The 20,766-nt window shown below is 48.9% G+C and overlaps 1 protein-coding gene across 1 annotated transcript in view; it reads right to left on the reverse strand.

The window, feature by feature from the left end:
* Positions 1 to 1,161: 1,161 nt before the first annotated feature.
* The window catches only part of BCL2 (BCL2 apoptosis regulator), a gene marked incomplete at both ends in the record, with an annotated part of 179,201 nt that continues 159,596 nt past the window's right edge, over positions 1,162 to 20,766 (reverse strand). The window contains one exon of the mRNA XM_079717573.1: positions 1,162 to 1,296. Coding sequence (XP_079573699.1) covers positions 1,162 to 1,296 — 135 coding nt within the window. The remainder of the gene's footprint in view (positions 1,297 to 20,766) is intronic.

A 20,766-nucleotide genomic window follows, 5' to 3' on the forward strand; every position in this document is an offset into this window, starting at 1 on the left:
CCGAAGAGCCTTGGCTCCCGGCTTCCACGCTCCACGTGGAGAGGCGCCTAACCAGGGGGCCCCAGGGTAGCAGGCCCAGGCCTCCTGCCTTCTTTCCTTGCCCGCGCGATTCTGAGCTCCGTCAGCTTCCAGACATTCGCAGATCACACCGCTCTGTTTAAAACCCCTCGAGCAGGCCAGCGAGTGGCCAGGCTGTGTTCCAGGACGAGGTCTCCGAGCTGGGGCAAGGCAGAGCACACCGCGGCCTCTTGCGGAAAAGCAGGCACTTGTGGCGGCCTGATGCTTCCTGATGCCGAAGAAGTCACCGAAACGTTCACTTCCTCGCATTCCAGAGGATTCTGTTTCATACACAGACAGAGCCAGTATTTGGAGGGGGAGCGTATCCAAAATATATGAATATACATGTCAGGGCTTAAGGTACTGGATGATATTGTATAAATTGCTAAAATGCTTCTCGGCACAATTGGTAGCTTAAAAAAATACTTTCCTATGGTTTAAGGGCATTTTTCCAATCACTGTCCTTCGGGGTGGAGATCTTGGCAAATACCAAGTCCATCTGAAGTTCCCGATGGTTTTCTTCCAACCGGGTGTGTACCATATGCAAAGTGCCTGTTCTTCAGGCCAGGGAAGAATGGTCTCCCCTCCAAGGACCTTCCCTCTATTAAGAACACAGCCTCCAGGGCAAAAAAAAAAAAAAAAAGGCAAAGCGAACACCTTCTCCCTAACCTCCAGCAGCCAGAAACCCGGCTTCTGGAACAGTCAAGTCCTTTGTCAATTTGTTTGCTTTTCAGATGGTGAGTCAGTTGGGCCAACAACATGGAACAGAAATCCATGTTTATAGGCACAGGAGACCAGGTGGAGCCATCCAGGTGGGGCTTAGTAATTAGTGGTAGGGTTTCCAAAGACAATGTTCAATGGGACTGTCTTAAATAAATAAATCTTATTTTTCTTAATAATGTAAAAAATAAATTGTATTTCCCTTTGGCAGTAAGTAGCTGATTCGACGTTGAGCCTGAAAGCTGTTTTTTCGTTGTTGGTGGTGGTTTGTTTTTGTTTTGAAGAGACCACAGCTTCGCTTCATGGTACATCAGTGACAATGCATATTATTTCTACTGCTTTAGTGAACCTTTTGCATATGTGTTTGTGGCAGGCCTGTGGACTTCACTTATGGCCCAGATAGGCACCCAGGGTGATGCAAGCTCCCACCAGGGCCAGACTGAGCAGTGCCTTCAGAGACAGCCAGGAGAAATCAAACAGAGGCCGCATGCTGGGACCATACAGCTCCACAAAGGCATCCTGCAGTGGGAAGGGGAGGAAAGAAAAAGCATATTAGAGCGGCAGGGACGGACGGAATGCCAGATGACAGGGAGGGAGGCATCTGAAGTGCCTGGGCCCCTTCAGGAGGGTGAGGGGAGAAGGTCACACGCACTTCGGGGGCAATGATTTCAGACCCACTCTTTTCACTTTCATTCAGGAAATATTTTTTGAGACCCTACTTGTGTACCAGACACCGTAGAGATACAGCAGTGAATGAAACAGGCTAAAAGCGCAAAAGCTTTGACCCAGTGGAGTAGGAGAGACAGTAAACAAAACTACGTGTTTCATATAGTGTATTAGAGAGGGGTAGGTGCTAAGGGAAAAGATAAAACAGCAAAGGCAGTTAGAAATACAGGAGGCTTTGCAATTGTAGCTAGCATGACCATTCGTAAAAATAATTTTTTAAAAAAACCAACTACTCCTTTATTGAGTGCTTGCTCTGTGCCAGGCACTTGTAACAAATGCCTGACATGCATTATTTTATTTATTCTTCATACCCATCTTATGGATTCATTTTCTTTGTTCTTGTGCTGTAGGAAAAAAGCTGAGACCACTGAGTGCTCATTTCTTAGATTTGTTGGGGAGGATTAGATTCCATGTTTGGACCCAATGAGTATTTGGACAACTCTAAATATATCTGAATATATAAAGCAGTAAATGAAATGTTGTTCCCTTGGTGTGATTAATCAGGCATGAAGAGGAAAACAAGATGTAGCTCCGGTTAGGCCCCCAAACCTGGAATTAGAGCACACGATTTCACTATGGGAGACGGTAACATACGGAGACGTCCAGCGTCACTGTGTGGAGGAGGGTCTGATGATGTTTACCGTGTTTTTGTCTGTTTGGGGCAAGTATTGCAGTAGAAGGACCAGGTATCATCTTTGTCTCCCCAGTGCTATGTGTGGTCTTGATACATGTAGGTGTTTGAGAAATGTTTGTTCAATTAAAGAGTGAAGTTTTCTGAAGTCACACATTGGTTTGAATTCTGTGTTTGGCCTAATACTTCACCTAGATGCTTACTCTGCCTTCTTGAAATTATTCCTTCTGTATACAAAAACCTCTGGACATCTTGCAGTAGTCTCAAGAGTTTAAGGCATAGTTAGGGAAAATTCCCATGTTATTGAATATGAACTTGCATAATTATTTTTCATGACTGCATAGTATTCCACCATATATGTTTCTGTATCTATATCTATGCTGTACTTTATTTAACCAATTCTTTATTTGGGTTGTTTTAAACTTCTGCTCTCATAAACAACATTATGATACAGCTTTATACATAAATTCTTGCTTGGATATTTTTAGACAAATTCCCAGAGGTGAACTCAGTTGACCAATCATCAGAATTGCCCCCCACAGTCATGAAAGGTTTGTGTGGAGCCATCCTCACTCTCTCACTGGTTGCCCTGTGACCAGTGGCACCTTTTACAAAAGGCAAACAAGAGGGAATTCCCTGGCGGTCCAGTGGGTAGGACCTGGCACTTTCACTGCCGAGGGCGTGGGTTCAATCCCTGGTCGGGGAACTAAGATCCTGCAAGATGCAAGGTGTGGCCAAAAAAGAAAAAAAAAAAAGGCAGACATGAGTTTAGGGCAGTGGGTCTCACTGCGGTGGTCTTGTCCCCCAGGGGACATTTGGCAATGCCTAGAAACATTTTTGGTAGTCATGGTCTGGGATGGGCGTGCTGTTGGCATCTAATGGGTAGAAGCCAGGGATGCTGTTCAGTATCCCAGTATCCACAAGGCACCAGACAGCCCTTACCACAAAGAATTATCCACCCCAAAGCGCCAACAGTGCTGAGGCTGAGGAGCCCTGCGAAGAAAGGTTCAGAAGAAACTCTGTAATCACAGCCCAAGGAAGACCCAGTGGTCCATCTAGTGTGTCAATAGCTTTGGTCGAATTAGTACAAGATTACTTAGTCTAGACAAATAACTGCACCCCATAAGTGAGTGAGGTATACCTTCAGATGTACTGGATTAACTTTTACCAGGAGAGGGCGCAAGGGTTTTCTTCTTTCTTAATCTATTGTTAACATTTTCAAAGTTTGAGGCTTAGCAAGCAAGGCAATAGACATAAATGAAATATGTGCTTAGTGCCCTTAGCGCAAAGCTGAGCTAACACTCACGGCTGTTTGTCAAGACACCTCCTACTTTCCCTACATGTAAGTGGGCTAAATGGGGCAGAAAGGGGTCAGGACCTATTTAGAGAAACTGCCTCTTGCAAAGTGCATCCCAGGATCCCACAGACACAACAGCAAACGTCTAACAGCCTTCCCCTCCGTGCTGTTCTCCCTGAGGAATGGGCAGGCTGGAACCCGCAAGAGCCCAGCCAAAGGGCACCGCAGATTCCTCAGAGAAAAACACTGGGCAGTATGCAATTCGGCTTGATGTTGAGAGGGTCAGTGGTTGGACCCAGCATCCCTTTAGTTATCAGTGGAGTTTTCTGTGGCAGAATATGAAACAGGCTAAGGCCTAGGCCATCTGACCTTTCCAGACCAGGAGCCGTCCTGGGAAAGTGGAGGAAGCAGCGACGAACTCAGGCTGCTTTGTCTGGTGCACAGTACCAGCAGGAGAAGAAACGCCTCTCCAAACACCCCCAACTCTCTGGGGCCAGAATAATTCCCTCTCCCAAGCCCCAGCCCCTCACAGTAATAACTATGCTTCTAACGGACCTCATGGCCCATTTCTGATGTGCACTATAAAGAAAAAAATCATTTCCAAAGTGGAATGAGCTAAAGAAGCATCTCTTAACCCAAAGAATGAGCACAGAGATGATGACGCAGCCCCAGGGATCTGGGAATTAGCTCTGAACTCGGGGGAGAGGGTCTGGGTGAAATCCCAGCTTTGACATTTTATTGCTTATGACCTTGAACAAATTACCCAACCCCGAGCTTCATTTATTTCACCCATAAAATTGGTTGTTGTGAAGATAACCGTAGGTGACTGAGGCCATTTGTAAATGTGGCCCAGAGTGTGAACTAGTGGAAACAGTACCTTGTTCTCTGGCCTGTCTTCTCGCTAACCTGCTACATCCCTCCTAGGACTGCCCTTTCCTCCAGGTGGTCTACCGAGCCTGCTCATTTCCAGAAACAATTTACTAGCTCCCTCTAAAGTGTCAGCTCTTGGTTCTGAAGATGCTTGGTGATTTCTATAGAAACTGTGAATTCAAACGTACCTGTCATGTGTTCTGGTGATAACACACGCCCAACTCTACTTCCTCGTAAATTATTAAGTCAGGTTGTAGGGCTGAGGGGCGTTCTTTAAACCCCCTGAGATGGAATCTGGCTCCTATGGTTTGCCCATCTGTGATTCTAAAGTGCAGAGCAGACCCTGTTGTTTCAGGACTGAAGATCCTAAAGCTACTTTCATGGAGAGTCTTCTTGCTTTTTCAAACATCCTGATTAGGGTGATTTCCGAAGTCTGTTTGAACAGTCTGTCATTATTTGTTTAAGTTTGAAAGCTGTTTTAAATAAACACATGCTCATTTTATGTATTAAAAGCAACAAAGAGGGAAAAAGAAAACCTGGGCCGTCGTCATGTGATTCGGACAAAATCCCAGCCTATATATTCAGAAGGCACGGCAGCCCTTGCTCATGTCAGGACTGGCAAGGGCTCTGCCTGACCTCAGGGATGGGCACGGCAAGTCCCCAGGGAAGGGTCCTTTCTCCTGTTGGCCTCTCACGTCATAGAGAAGGCAGGCAGTACCCCAGCTCTGCGTGCTCTTTTGCAGACAGCTTCCCCACAAACTACAAATTCAGAGGCCACAGATGGTCTGAGTCTGAGTTCCACCCAGGGCTGGCATCAGTGGGGCAGGGCGGCCAACATCCCAACCCTGGACCCTGGCTGCAGGGTTGGAACTAAGCCAGGGAGATGTGGACGGGACGGACGGATGGGAACAGACCAGACTCAAGACTCCTAAGCCAGGGAAAGTTGGGGGGAGGCGGTAATAGTATCATCCCTCCTGCATTGGGACCACTCTCACCCCCTTCTCCCTCTCCCTCCCTCCCTCCCTCCCTTCCTTTCCCCTCTTCCTCTATTTCTCTCTCCCCTCCCCAACACAGACACACACATACAGGTCCCTCAAGGCAGCCCACCCTCCAAAATTTTTCTTTCCCCTTCAGAATCCTTCAAAAAGTTTCGTTTAAACCTGATTCCAAACAAAACAAGATTTAAAAACGAATCAGATTGGCAAAAACTGAAAAAGAATACTGAGTTCTGCTGAAAAGGATGGGGTAGGGATGGGGGTGGGAGCCCCAGATACTCTTACACAACTGATAGACTCCCAGGTACAGGTAAGTGGAGAGACCTTTCATATTTGGCAATGCGTAGCGAAAGCTTTAAAAATATTGTCGTTTTGTTAGTAATTCTACTTCTAGTTATTTATCTTGAAAAAATTAATAAAACCTGGGCTTCCCTGGTGGCGCAGTGGTTGAGAGTCCGCCTGCCGATGCAGGGGACACGGGTTCGTGCCCCGGTCCGGGAAGATCCCACATGGGGCCCGTGAGCCATGGCTGCTAAGCCTGCGTGTCCGGAGCCTGTGCTCCGCAACGGGAGAGGCCACAACAGTGAGAGGCCCGCGTACCGCAAAAAAAAAAAAAAAAAAAAAAATTAATAAAGCCTGAAAACAACAAAAATATCTGAAAATATGATAATGGAATATGGGTCGGTCACTAAAAATTATACCCTATATTTATTGGCAAGGAGAGATGTTCCCAACATAACAGTGAGTGAAACAGGTAACAACGAAACCAACGTCTGCAAGTCCAGGCCCCTGGCTCCATGCTGGCTCTCACTGCTCCTTGCACTGTGGGGAAACTTCATGTGGTCTTGGTTGGCTATAGACAAATCAGAACTTCAGCTACGTTCCACAATCTTTGAGCTGACTTCTGTGGATACATTATATCATCATGGGAGACCCTAAGGGGGGGAAGTCATCCTGCCCTCAAAGAGCTTCCAGTCTAGAGAGGGGATGCCTCTGTGTGCACAGTGAACTAAACTAAATGGAGGCGTGCTGCCATTTTCTACCCTGCACAGAGCAGAAGGTCCTGTCGGCAGAACAAAAAGAAAATCAGCTGGTGCTAACAGGAAACTGAACACTGCTATCAAATGCCTTCGATATTTTCTATTTGTCATGGCTTTATCATTTTGCCTCCATGGGGATCACCTCCCTCATGACAACCTGAGGGCAAGGGTTAGAACATAGAAAAGACAGTGTACTTCCCTGGTGGCGCAGTGGTTAAGAATCTGCCTGCCAATGCAGGGGACACGGGTTTGAGCCCTGGTCCGGGAAGATCCCACATGCTGTGGAGCAACTAAGCCCATGAGCCACAACTACTGAGCCCGCGTGCCACAACTACTGAAGTCCGTGCGCCTAGAGCCCATGCTCGGCAACAAGAGAAGCCACCACAATGAGAAGCCCGTGCACCGCAACAAGAGCAGCCCCCGCTCGCCGCAGCTAGAGAAAGCCTGCGCGCAGCAACGAAGACCCAATGCAGCCAAAAATAAATAAATAAATTTATAAAAAAGAAAGAAAATGGAAAAGGCAAAATATACTAACTCAAAACTGAGTGGGCAGTTACCTCCAAGTAAGTTCGGATCTCCTGCACTTGTGTGGTAATACCTAGTAATGATAACGCCCTTTATATAAATGAGGCAAATGAAATGTAGACCGGGAAAGTAAGTTATTCACAGTGTGTACTAATAAGCTGCTATGAGGCGGAGGAGGACTGGAGGCTGCGTCCGCATCCCCGGCCTCCTGTGCTCAGTGGCTGAGGACCCTGGCAGGCACTTGGCTCCGTCTCCCTGCTTCCCTCCCCGCTGCCTCCCTCACCCTGCGCCTCCCATCCAACCTTGACCCCATCCTGCCCCCCAGTCACCTCTGGCCTTCCAGGCGTTGCTGAAGAAAGTCGTCTGGCCAGGCAGATGGGGGCTGCTGTAACTTCATGGTCTCCAGACTCAGTGAGTTCTAGAAAGCACCGAGCGCTCCCTCACCCTGGGTCAGAGCTTGTCTCTGCTCCTTTCCCTGACTATTCCAAACAGCCACCACTGTTCTCATGTGTCCCCTCACTGTCTAACAGCTGATGTCACCTTTCTTCTCTGAGAAAATCGGGCCATTGGGTGAGAATCACCCCAGGTTCCTATCTGGGAGCACCCACTAACTCACATCTCTATCTGTCCTCACACCCTGCTCCCTTATTCCACTGTCCCCTGTTGCTTCTGGAACCTTCCTCCATCAATTGTCCCAGCTCCCAACTACAATGTCAACCTCATCCACCTTCTGTCTCTTATTTCCTTGGCATATAAACATTCAGATTTCCTCAGAATGTCCACGCTGATGCTGGGTTCCACCCTAAACATTAGCTTTTCTCTTCTTTCCCCCCAAGACAAACCACTAACCTACTCTCATCAGCTGCTTTTCCACCACACCACATTTTAATCCATTCAGCCTGGCCGCTTCCTTCACTGCACTTTTCTTTTCTTTTTTTTTTTTAAATTAATTAATTGATTTTTTGTTTTGGCTGCGTTGGGTCTTCATTGCTGCACGCGGGCTTTCTCTAGCAGCGGCGAGTGGGGGCTACTCTTTTGTTGCGGTGCGCAGGCTTCTCATCGCGGTGGCTTCTCTTGTTGCGGAGCACGGGCTCTAGATGCGCAGGCTTCAGCAGTTGTGCTCGTGGGCTCTAGAGCACAGGCTCAGTAGTTGTGGTGCACGGGCTTAGCTGCTCTGCAGCATGTGGGATCTTCCTGGACCAGGGCTTGAACCTGTGTTCCCTGCATTGGCAGGCGATTCTTAATGACTGCGCCACCGGGGAAGTCCTCCACTGCGCTTCTGAAACCACTCTCCCGAGACGACCAATACCCTCCATGTGGCTAAATCCACTGAATACTTTTCAGAGCATACCTGACGGAACATTTTGACACCCTGGATGCTGAGATCACTGTAAACCTTTGCTTCCTGGAGAATTTCTTCTCCATCTCTTCATGGGCACCTACTCTTCTGTCTGCCCTGATGGGTACTTGATGCTTCCTGAGCAGCCTGGACGGTCTTCTCTCTCTTCGGCTAATCTTCACTCTCATGGTCTTAAACACCTCCCCATGATGATGTCTCTGAAACCTTTAGATCCAGCTCCACTTGCTCCTCTGACAGCCAGATTCCTATTCCAATCGTCTTCTTAGATGACCCACCAGAAGTTACAATACAGCCTGTCCAGACTGGAGTCATCAAAGCCCCTCCAGCAAGCCGGCCTCTCTTCTCACCTTTACAGTGTCCGTGCTGTCAAGGAAACCCACACCTTGAGAGTCTTCTAGATAGATGTTTCCTCTTCTCCCCCATCTAGTCATTCACAGGTAATCCCAGTCTTAGGTTGGGTTCCCCCAGAAGCAGACCCTAAGAAAAAGACTGGAGTGTAAGCAGTTTTTGTGGGAGGTGATCCCACGAAACACTAGCAGGAGAGTGGGGAAGTGAGACAGAAAAGGGAAAGTGGCCATGAGCTACCTTGCCAAGCAAGTTACTGCTGCTGGCAACTGGAACTGAATCCTGCTGGGAAATCTGGGGATCAGTGCAGAACACGCACATTTCGTTATTCCAGTAAGCGGCTAGGGAGCTGGGGTATTTATACACCACCTCCTTCCATTCATTGGCTGAGAGTTGCTCCTATGGAGGTATCAATATCCCAGCACTTCTGGCCAGTCACATGCACAGGTAAAGTGGGCTCTAGAGGCCAGAGAAAGCCCCTGGGGCAAGAGATCCAGATGCTGTATCTCCTGTAGTTGGAGGTCAAGCTAGAGAGCTCTGAAGTGGTAAAGGCAAGGGGATTCCGCAGGGCAGTGTATGTACCACGGATTTCACCACCGAACTGTTTCTCTCCCCAGGATTACTGCTAGGATTTCCCATCTGACCTCTCTGCCTTTAGTCTAATGCCCCACCCTTCAGTCTCCTCTCGCTACTGCAGGCAGAGTGATCTATTCAGAATCAAATCTGTCACTTCCGTGCTTACCTCCAGATTCTTTAACATGACATCCAAGGCTCCCAATGCTCTGCCCAACCTAGTTTCCTGCTCAGCTCTGTCACGTGTAAGTTCATTTTAGTTCATTCAGGAATTCAGTGCAGTCATGTTTTGCAGGCAACTTTCTCCAAGCCCGTGGGTTGAGTTGAATAATCCTCAGCTAGTCCCTGTGTACATGTCTGTCTTCCCCCATTCAATGATTAGCACCTGGAGGTGCAGGGACCATGTTTTATTTATCTTTGGATCCCTGGAACATGTGTCTGTCACATATTTGGCACTCAGCAAATGTTTGTGGAACTGAAATACAATGATTTCTTTTACTAGAGAACAGGTTTTCCAAATGTATCTTAAGAGACGATATTTTTTAAAAGGAGCATGTTCAAAGGACAAATAAATGATGGGCTTAAACAAAAGCCACTGCCTTTTTTTTTGCAGTAGCAGCCTCTAGTGTCTTCCTGTGAGGAACTGATGCTCAGACGGCTCATAACGGTCAGCGTTGGATCTGACTGGTCAGTGTCTGTGCCATATCGGTCGTTAACTATTTTGAATATCATCCCACACGTATGCCCTGTGAGTCTCCAAGGGAGGGATAAGCTGTCGGGCATTTTCCAAACTCACTGGACCATTTATCCCACTGTCAGGGAGATTCCAGCTGCGTTATGAAGACTGAAAATGCTGCCTGGAGGTGAAAAAGAACAGTAATCCTGGGCACGACGAGGGGCAGCATTGGTGCCCGTTGTACAAGACACGGGAGCTGATCAGCAGCCCCAAGTCGATCCTGGACCTTCACGGGAACATAAAGACCGCCGGTGGTCACTAGTCTCGGATTCTACTAAGGGGTCTGAGACTCATTCCCAGTAAACACGATCTATGGTTTTCCAGTGCCCAGAGCCAAGTGACATACAAGCCCCAGGAGAGACGGAGGCACACACACAGCAGAGAGGAGGGCTCTCTCCAAAGCCCGGAGGCAGTGATGCTCCGACACCCACCGTGGCTGAGATCAAAAGGGGAAGCAGGCGGCCAGGCTGCTGGGAGCGGTGGCCAGCACAGCACACGCGAGGAAGTGAGGACTGTTTCTACCTGAATAAAGCAGCTGGTAAGGAAGTGACTCCATTTCCCCCTTATCATTGGCCCGGCAGGGTTTCCTCTGCAGCCACTTGGTGCTGAATGAGTCTGGAGGGCTCCGTCTGGAGAACAGAGCTGCTTTGGGCGGCTGCAGACTTCTGTCCCCTGGGGCTCTTCCTCCGTCCTCCCCATCCCCTTTACTCCCAAAATATTGATTCCGGGTTTGGGGGAAAAGGAAGGAGGAAAAAAAACCCCGACAACCCCAGAGCATATAACTGGAGGACGCGCAGCTGCCTGGCCTGCAGATCGAGGTGCCCAGTGAGCGTGAGAAACAGGATGATCCTTCCACAAGGACTGCAGGGGCTGCCCCCCGAGCCCCCTCCACTGAATGGGGCTTGATCTTGGAGGGACTCTGGCCCAGGGGGAGGGGCTAGTTGAATCATAGGCCAAGGACATAAAATGAAACCTAATCTAAGTGTCATCTGGATGTAACCAGAAACCTGCTAGAGAAATGGCAGGAGATGAAAAACCCAAACAAAACAAAAAAACACAACTTGCCTGCCTACCACAGCGGGTCCAGGGAAGTTTGGGTGTATTTTGTGATGCAAATTGAGCTGAGGATGCAAATCAGGCAGGGGCCCTCAGGATCGAGGGAGGGCAGAAAAAACGAGAACCCCAAGGGTTCCTTCCCTTCTAGAGCAGGGCACAGTTTGAAATGAATCTGCAAAGGGGTCTGTTGCTCTGGGGACCCTGCAGCCACAGGGCCAGGTCAAAGGCCGCTGGCCCTGTCCACCTGCTGGTCTAATCGCCCTGGGGCTGGGGTACACTGCTAACTAGAGAGAAGTACGGTGGCAAATTCCCGGCTGCACTAGCCATGCAAATACTGCAGGGAGTGGGGGCTTGGCCACCTGTGGGCTTAGGTCCCTCCTGCCAGGAGGCGAGACCGGTCCAGAGCTTCAAAAGATGTCTGTAGAATTGGGAAAAGTAATGCATCTATAGCAAAATGTGCTAAAAACGATGGTAAATGATTGGGTCATTTGGTTCATCAGGTTCGGATAATAAACCAAAACGAGACTAAAGCCATGTCTATACGAGACCTCGAAACCTCATCTTGACTTGCTGATGCATTCGGGAACCAAACATTTTTTTATAAGGTGCTGAGGAGTCTTAGAGCTAAATAAGACACAGCAGGCCTGCCTTGTCAGAATTGCTCCTCGATATCCTCACGCATTCACAGCAGCTTTCGTGAGTTTGAGAGTTCTCTAAACAACGTTCAAAGCACTTTGTGTGTGTAGGTGCGTATACCCTGCAGGGCGCTGGGGAGGAGCGGGGAGACCAAGTGTGCTGTCCTCCTTTGAAGGGTGCCTTCCACAGGACCTCACAGGCACAGAGGCCACAGGAAACCGCCTCTCAGTGTTTTGGCTTTAAAACAAAGTTACTTCATTTTTCTTCCTGACCTTCCTCATTCCACTACCTTCTTTTGGCTAGAGTGCCCTGCCTTTTCTGGCGCTTGACCTCTTCTTGCTTTGGGCTTATGCTGTTTTTACTGTTTGGGGGGAAATATCACCTTATGATGTTTCGTTAGGACAAAAGTACATTGAGCAAAAAAAGTGTAATTATTACAACTCAACAATACAAAGACAAGTAGCCTAATTAAAGAATGGGCAAAGATTTGGATAGATATTTCACCGAAGAAGACATACAAATGGCCAATAAGCTCAAGAAAAGACATTCATCCATCATTAGGGAAATGCAAATGAAAACCACAACGAGATATCACTTCACACCCACTAGGCATGGCTTTAAAGTAAAAAGTGGACAATAACCAATGCTGACGAGGAGGAAGAGAAATTGGAGACTGCGCACGTTGCTGGTGGGAACAGAAAACCGTGCAGCCTCTGTGGAAAACGGTGGTGGTTCCTCAAAGAGTTGACCGGTTATCCCATGACTCAGCAATTCCACTCCTAGATATATGCCCAAGGTAACTGAAAATACATGTTCACACAAAAACTTGTACACAAATATTCACATCGGTATTATTCATAATAGCCCAAAGTGGAAATGACCCAAATGTCTATCAGCTGATGAACAAATCAACAAAGGGTAGTACCATCCGTACCATGGAATATTATTCAGCCACAGAAAGGAATGAAGCATTGATACAAGCTACAACATGGGTGAACCTTGAAAACATTACGCTGAGTGAAAGAAACCAGGCATAAATGGTCCCATATTGTAGTGATGCTATTTCTATGAAATGTCCAAAATAGACAAATCCATAGTGACAGGACTAGATTTGTGGTTGCCTGGGGCTGGGGAGAGAGAAGACTGGAGAGTGACTGCTAACGTGTACAGGACTTTTTTATTCCAGAATGATAAAAAAGTTCTGGAATTAGGGAACAGTGATGATTGTACAACCTTATGAATAGAAAAACCCAAAACCAGTAAGTCAACCACTTTGAACTGAATTTTAAGGTACATCAGTTATTCTTAAAAAATTATATTTCTTACAACTACATGCGGAAGGGCACTAAACTGTTTTTGTGCCGTGCAGAATTGGACAGAAGAGGTCGCTTGTTCCGTAAGCCTTGCTCACAGGTGTGGCCGCCTCGCCAGTGTCCAGGCCTACCTGTATGTGAGCATGAACTTCATCCCCGCGCACTTGGCAGCAGGTTAGCACCGGCGCTCCCCGGAGGTCACTGTCTGGGCTGTGCCTGCCACGTGGTCTGAACGCAGGGCGTGGCCAAGGCACCTACCCCTCTCCCTGCCACACTGCAAGAGTTAATTCATATACCAAAAATGGGGACTGAAAGCAGATGCTTGCTGAGTTCTGCAGCTTGGCCTAAATGCTGTCATCAGGACACTGCTGCTGGGGGACAGGGGGTGAAAGAGGGTCCTTCATTTATCAGTCGTGGAGGACCAGAGTCGAGGGCCGGATGTCTGATCCTCACTTGTTTAAATCAGCAAGTGTTGACGGAGGGTGGTGGTGGTGCAAAGTACAAAGAACCTGCATTTCCTAATAGGAACTTGCTGAAAGTGGCCTCAGACCTGAAGGGGGTGCGTCACAGTGAAAAGAGCAACGCAGAGTGAGTTGGGAGGGTGCCATCCTGAACGGGGCTCCGCCAGCCTCCAGCTGTGCCTGCTCTGACGCTTGCTTTCAGGACTGGTTAGAAAGTCAGCACGGGCATCTTTTTTGGAAGCTCCACACCACACTGGCCGTTGCCTTGATGACAGGCTTAGATGTCTGTCCAGGACCTCATCTGCCCCCAGCCCGCTGCCCGTCCCTCGTCTCAGTCTGCAGCAAGTGAGTCACCAGCTCTCCTTAAACCTCCCAGGATGCTAGCTAGCATCCTGCTGCAAAGCACCTCGGGATATAATAAGCCGTACCCTTGTTCCCAGCTCCCCAGTTCTGCAGCCCCGTGAGTCATTGTGTGATGGTGAGAATGACAAGGGGATCCCCAAGCGGCCCGTTGAGAGAAGCCTCTCCCGCACACCACGGATCCGTCCACCTCTCAGTAAGAGAACAGCGAGCCTGCCCTCCACACCTGGGGAGAGGGGTGGGCATGGCGGAGAACTTGCTCAGTCGGCTCCATATGGGTGTGCACGAAAAATCTGCTTTCACTTTGTAGTCTATGACTGAGTTCCGTTCACCTGGAAAGACTCAATGGGAATAAAAACAGATGCATTTCAAGGTGCACTGCCTGGCTCTCTGACAGCCCTCTTCCTTCCGCATCAGACAGCCTTCCTGCGTCCAGGGAAGACAGCAGACCTCCCCATCACAAGGAAGACGCAAAGTCTCCGTTCACGGCAGCAGCTGTTATTGCTGAGACGTACAAACCCGGTCAAGGTCAGCGCTGTGGTTCTGGATTCTGGCTCATTACAGGGATCCAGATATGCTGGTGCAGCCACTCGTCTAAATAGATGCTCACGGTGAAGGACATCTGACAGTGTGTGCTGTCTGTTGCCAGAACGACTCAGGGCCTTATATACAAACACAGAGAGAGGGACACTTATAGGGAGAGACAGGGAGGAGAGACAAACAGAAGGAGACAGAAACAGAGAAGGAGACTGACATATACACAGAGAAAGACAGAGACAGAGACGGAGACACACACAGAGACAGTCACAGAGACCACAAGACAGAGACAGAGTTACAGAGAGAGGGAGATGGAGACAGAGACAGACACAGACTTACAGGGAGAGACAGAGAGCCAGAGACAGAGACAGAGATCCTGCAAGCAACCCCGGATCTTCCCTCAGCGCAGCCTCCGGGGGACTACTGACTCCACACAAGGACGCCCCTCACAGTGAAGCAAGCCTGCTGTGGACACCAGCAAGGTAGCAACATGACGTGTGCGCCCTGAACAGGCCTGTCAGTGTCGTTGGCAGTGGGCCCTGAGAGGGGGAGGCCACGCCCCTGGAGCTCCACTTCCAAGGCCACCGGCACTCCCGTCACGTGCTCAGACACACGTGCAGCTGGCCACGCGGAGCCTGTGGGACCCCCCCACAGAGGCGCTTGGGCATCTGCTGGCTGGACCTAGGATGGGCTCCGAACCACGCCCTGGACTCCTCCTTGGCGAGGGGCCAGCCCAGGACCCCCAGGTGGCCCCGGCAGGTCAGCGGCCAGTGCCCCGTTCACGTGCCAGGCCTCACAGCTTCTCCTGTCGCTGGTGCCTCAGCGCGGGGCAGCTGCAGCTGATCTCCACGATGCAGGCATGCAGCTGGCAGCTGCTCCATGCCCAGCACTCAGCGCCCAGGGAAAACGCGGGGCACCGCGGCGCCTGTGTGACAATGCATTCCTCCAACCCGGTACAGCGCCTCAAATCAAGGACTCACCAAACACTCTCCCAGTGGGATGACTCCGAGATGGCAGTGTCCCACTGGAAACACTGCTCACCCCTAAGGTCATAAGGAGAAGTTCAAGTCTGGGCTGGCGAAGGCTTCAGGTGGGACTTTAGTCCTAACAAATTGTTATTTCCACCGAGGGAACCCCTTGGCCAAGTGCATGAACCTTGGATCCACGCGCAACATGCTTTTCACAATGAATTCGGCGCACGGTCACACACTTGGGGCGGCTCTTGGTGGCACCACGTGGGGCTTTTTCACGAGTACGGCCCTGGTTCCTCTCACTTTGATCTCTCCTTCGGACGCATCGGAAGCAAGCAATCCATCCACAGTCAAACCACTTATCCAAGTACTTCTTTAGTGTCTACTTCCGGGAAGAGGAGAGAGAACTAACCGTGTGCCAACCCCCATGAGGTGGCTCTCATAAACGATATTACACAGAAGAGACTGGGGTCAGAGAGGTTACACGACTTGCCCAAGGTCACACAGCTGCAGTGCGAGCTGTGCAACTCCTGGTTATGAGCTTTTTCAACTCACTTTGCTTCTCCTGTTGGAGACAGAAAAGAAGTAGGAGGTCCAGGCGTTGAGGAGACAAGCAGTAAGTCAGACAGGTTACACAGAAGGTCCTGAAGGGCGGCAGGGAAGGCTCGATAAACCCGTCAACGGCCTTTAAGATGGGCTGGAGGGGACAAAGTTAGAAGCCCAGCCTGAAGGACTTGCATAAGGGGAGAAAAGAGGTGCTGGTGTTTCAGGGCAAGGGATTCAGGTCAGGGTCGGGGCCACACCGCGGCGGATAGGCTTGTGTGTGCAGGTGCGGCCGAGCGGAGGGAAGAAGCCCCCGTGATCAGGGAGCACACGCAGGTCCCAAGCCCCCCACCAGCCCAGCTGCTCTGCAGTCTGGATCCCCCAGGAACGTGTGCAGCTTTCTGGAATCCCTCACTGTGTGGTTTGGCCTTGGGGGCCGCTCCTGCACACGTCACCTCAAGAGTATTTAAAAATGACGTGTAGACAGAGATGTGAACCCCAAAGGAGAAACTCCTTCCACAGTGTTCGGGAAAAGCCCTCCTACGTATGGGGCTGCTTCACCGGGACATCTGGAAGGTGAAGGAGAACGTTTCCTTGCGTCACAAAAACAAATCCAGCTAGAAGCCTATTTAGGATGTTAAGATAGGAGACTCCAGAGCCTCCATGGTGGGGAGTGGATTTCGACCCTTCCAAGGGTTCTGCTCAAGGGTTCCTGCCGAATCAAAGTGTCCCCAGCAGCGCCCCCCTGACCCCGGTCTCGGGCGGGGAGAGAGGCAAGGAGAGCCAGCCATGTGGTCCAGACCCTGCCCCAGAGCTCTTGTGTGATCCAGGCATCACCCACTCCATCTCACGACCACTAACAGTTTCTCTGCTGACTCCAACTTGGACATCGTTCAGAACTTAACAAAGCCAGAGGCCTTTAAATCCCTAGGAACCTCCCCACAGAGCTTTTTACAAAACCCACCTGCTCGCTGGGTATTTAATCCTTTCATGTTCGGTTTGTTTCTGGAAAGCTGGAAGTTTGCGAGGTGAGTTTGTGATCGCCACAGTCAGGCCAAACTTAGTCAGAATGGCTTTTTTAAAAAAAAAAAAAAAACGTTTCAGGAGTTGCAGCTGAGAGAGCATATGTTCAGGGCAAGGCCTCTAACACACCAAGGTAAAGATGGGCAAGTGGAGGAAGAGTTGCTTGTATATGCGGTGGCTCTGAGCTCAGCCCCCGAGCACACAGGACCTGACTTCCCACCAGTGGGGCGCAAGGGACGGGCGCTAGAGATGCTGGGCCTGAGCCCGTCCTCGGAGCCTCACCACCTGGCTGCCTGACTCCACCAACCCAGGCAGGACACCACCCTTCCATCCCAGAGCCCTTTCCCCCAAAGTCCCCTTTCTGTTTTTCTCCTTTGCCTTGGTCTTTTGTGTGGCTTTGCTGTTCCCTCCTCGTCTTGCGTTTTATCGGCTGAGGTTCATTTCTTAGTTCCAGTGTTTTGGTTCCTGGTCTGCCCTTCTCTGGGACACGACTGCTCCGAGTTTCCTGGGAGACGGTGAGTCCCCACCCTCTCGGATGTGTAGAGGGCTGCACGTGGGCTATTTGGTGAGGTCTCTGCAGCCACGGGAAGGGCTGCATGGGGACCTTCCATGGAATGACCTGGTGGAACGACCCTGGTCATGGGCACCAATGGGTCTGAAGCTTGCAGGAGATGGTGCAGGGTCAGGCGAGGCATCTTTGTTGCCCTCCGACCACGGCAGCTGGATAGGAGGCCGGGCCTGAGATCCGGGCTGGAATCTGTTAACCCCTGCAGGGTTAAATGCCGGCGGGGTAGTGGTAGGGCAACTGGAGAGGGATTTGAGTAGGATAAGTGGGCAGAACGAAAACGTCTAATTGCATATTTTCTTTGTGAGTTTTCACCTCTGTCAAATTCTTGAAATTCTTGTCTTACCATTTTACGTGCTTTTCATTTCCGTTTGAACCTGAAACATCACTTAAATGCCTTTTGAGGTAATCCTCACCTATTAAAACAACCCCCAAAACTGGAAAAAAAAATATTAAGGTTATTGCACTCACACCTGGAGGGTTTTTCAAGGATATCTGACCCCCAGGCATAAGTTCATGGTTGACTTACAGATTCGATTAGGTAAGTTTCACTACTTGGTACATCACTTGGAAAAGGTCATTTTATTAAGGGCCATTTTATTTTATTTTATTTTATTTAAACTTATTTATTTGTATTTATTTATTTTTGGCCGCGTTGGGTCTTTGTTGCTGCACGCGGGCTTTTCTCTAGTTGCGGCGCGAGCGGGGGCTTCTCATTGGGTGGCTTCTCTTGTTGCGGAGCACAGGCTCTAGGTGTGTGGGCTTCAGTAGTTGTGGCACCCGGGCTCAGTAGTTGTGGCTTGTGGGCTCTAGAGCGCAGGCTGAGTAGTTGTGGTGCACGGGCTTAGTTGCTCCGCGGCATGTGGGATCTTCCCGGACCAGGGCTCAAACCTGTGTCCCCTGCATTGGCAGGCGGATTCTTAACCACTGCGCCACCAGGGAAGCCCTTAGGGCCATTTTAAATGTTAAAAATTATAATGTCACTGCCATCATGTCTACAAGACCTTTTATACAAACTTCCAGATATAAACTAAGTCCTGGGATGTAACGTACAGCATGGTGACTATAGTTAATAATACTGTATAGTATATTTGAAAGTTGCTAAAAGAGTAGATCTTAAAAGTTCTCATCACTAGAAAAAAGTTATAACTATGTGTGGTGATGGATGAATTGTTAATAGACATCATGGTGATCATTTTGCAATATATACATATTCATTTTGCAATATATACATAATCACTGCTGTACACCTGCAACAAGTATAATGTTTTATGAGTATAATGTTTTACATCAACCATGTCAGTTAAAAATATATAATTTCACTGCCATCAAGTCCACAAGGCCTTTGGTAAGAAAGTAAGAAATTCCAAGTTTTAATGTTGGACAAGGGAGCACACCCTTTCAAAGACAAGAGTCTGAGCAGAGCTGTTCCTTGGCTCAGAAGCCCATCACACCATCCTTGTTGTCATGACAACCCACACAGTGGGCAAGCTATGGGGTCTGAGTGTCAGCTACCCCAGGCTCAGGCCCTCCTCCTTGCCACCAAGGGAGTCACCTCTCCAGGTTTCAAGGGCCTCCTTTGTGACAGGAAGAGAAAGCCCCCACCTGTCCTCTGAAGGCCCTTTTGGGTCCTAAAGTTCATAACTTGTAGGTTCAGGGACTCCGTTTTGTGTTTGTGCCTCAAAAGCAGGGAGGAAAGGGGTTACATAATTGGCAGACTGGGAGAAACAGTCCACTAGGGCCTTCTTGGCTCTCATGAAAAGTCCCAGAGTTGCCATTCCATCTATTCTGGGTGCAACGGAGGCCTGAATCCTACAGCTGGTTACAGTGGAAGAAACTGGAAGCCACAGCCCTAACAGGGAAGCTAGGAATGTGCCTGCTCTTCTAGGCATCAACAGAAACAAGCACCCAGACCTTCAAGGCACCAGGAATGAGACTCCCGGCAGGGTTCCTAAAGGTCCCACTATGCATCCCTGCTTAGGGCTCCACACAACAGCGATTTAGGACTACAGTTCAAATGGAATGAAAGCCGTATTTCAATAACGCGAAGATGATTTTGTGAAAAACTAACAGACACCTTCCCTGGATGTATCCTGCTTATCACTCATAAATAACATTCATTAGTGGTAACTTTCAAGGATATGTTAATACATCAACCAAAGGAATCATACGGGCTTTTTTCATCCCTCTTCTGTGTATTATAGATCCCTGTGGTACTCAAGGTTACCATGTTATTCCTTTGTGGCCCCTCCAGCACTTCTTGGATCTCCCAGAGCATCCCTTGAACTGAAATTCTCCCCCTTAAGTCTTTCCCAGAATGTCTTCCGACCCTCCACCCCCGACCCAAGAAGTTACAGAGAAAATGCCTTCAAGTCATTTTTGGGTTATCAGGCTGTAGAAAATTTGTTTCTCAATCCAGAAGATTGTTGAACTGCTTTTTTTTTTTCATTTCAGATAACTCAAAACTGGTTTGGTTCCATGACATCAACCTTGGCATGTGTGAAGAATAAGGAATGAAGACTTTGTCTTATTTGGAACCAAAAGAGAGGAATCTCCACTTTCTCTGTCTTTTCCATTTTTATTAAGACAGTATTTTTTCCTTTTAGCTGGATGATGTATACTTTTAACATTCCAGGGGAAAATTGTCAGTGATATGCAAGTCATAATAAGAGAAAATCAAAAGAAATGCAATTACAAGGGACAGGGAGCTTCATCATTTTTAGTATGAAATGCCCAAAGGAAAATCTAATTTTAAAAATTATCAGCACCATATAAAGGAGAAGAGAATATGCAGAAAGATTTGTTATTTTAAAAATTAACTTAATCCTTAATCTTTCTGGCTCTTGGCCTTTTCTCTTTATTTTTAAAGGCCAAAAATTTTCATTTGGCACTGGATAAGGAGTAAACCTCACACCATTGCAGTGTGATTCTAGGAGGTGGCAAAGGGATCCTCCTGGTCTCTGGTTTGCTGGCTGAAACACAGTAGGACACAAAAAGTGTTATTAAATAAGGAGCAAATGTATATTGAGGATGAAACTATAACTGTCTCTTTCCCATTAATATAACGGTACCTATTACAAATGGAAATGAGGGCTTTCCTGGTGGCGCAGTGGTTAAGAATCCACCTGCCAATGCAGGGGACACGGGTTCGAGCCCCGGTCTGGGGGGATCCCACACGACGTGGAGCAACTGAGCCCATGTGCCGCAACTACTGAGCCTGCACTCTACAGCCCGTGCGCCTAGAGCCCGTGCTCTGCAAGGAGAAGCCACTGCAATGGGAAGCCCGTGCACCACAACAAAGAGTAGCCCCCTGATCGCCGCAACTGGAAGAAGCCCGTGCACAGCAACGAAGACCCAACGCAGCCAAAAATAAATAAAATAAAATAACTAAATTTATTTAGGAAAAAAAGGAAACGAATATTCACG

The sequence above is a fragment of the Hyperoodon ampullatus genome (assembly GCF_949752795.1).
Source record: "Hyperoodon ampullatus genome assembly, chromosome: 13".
In the NCBI taxonomy this organism is placed as follows: Eukaryota; Metazoa; Chordata; class Mammalia; order Artiodactyla; family Ziphiidae; genus Hyperoodon; species Hyperoodon ampullatus.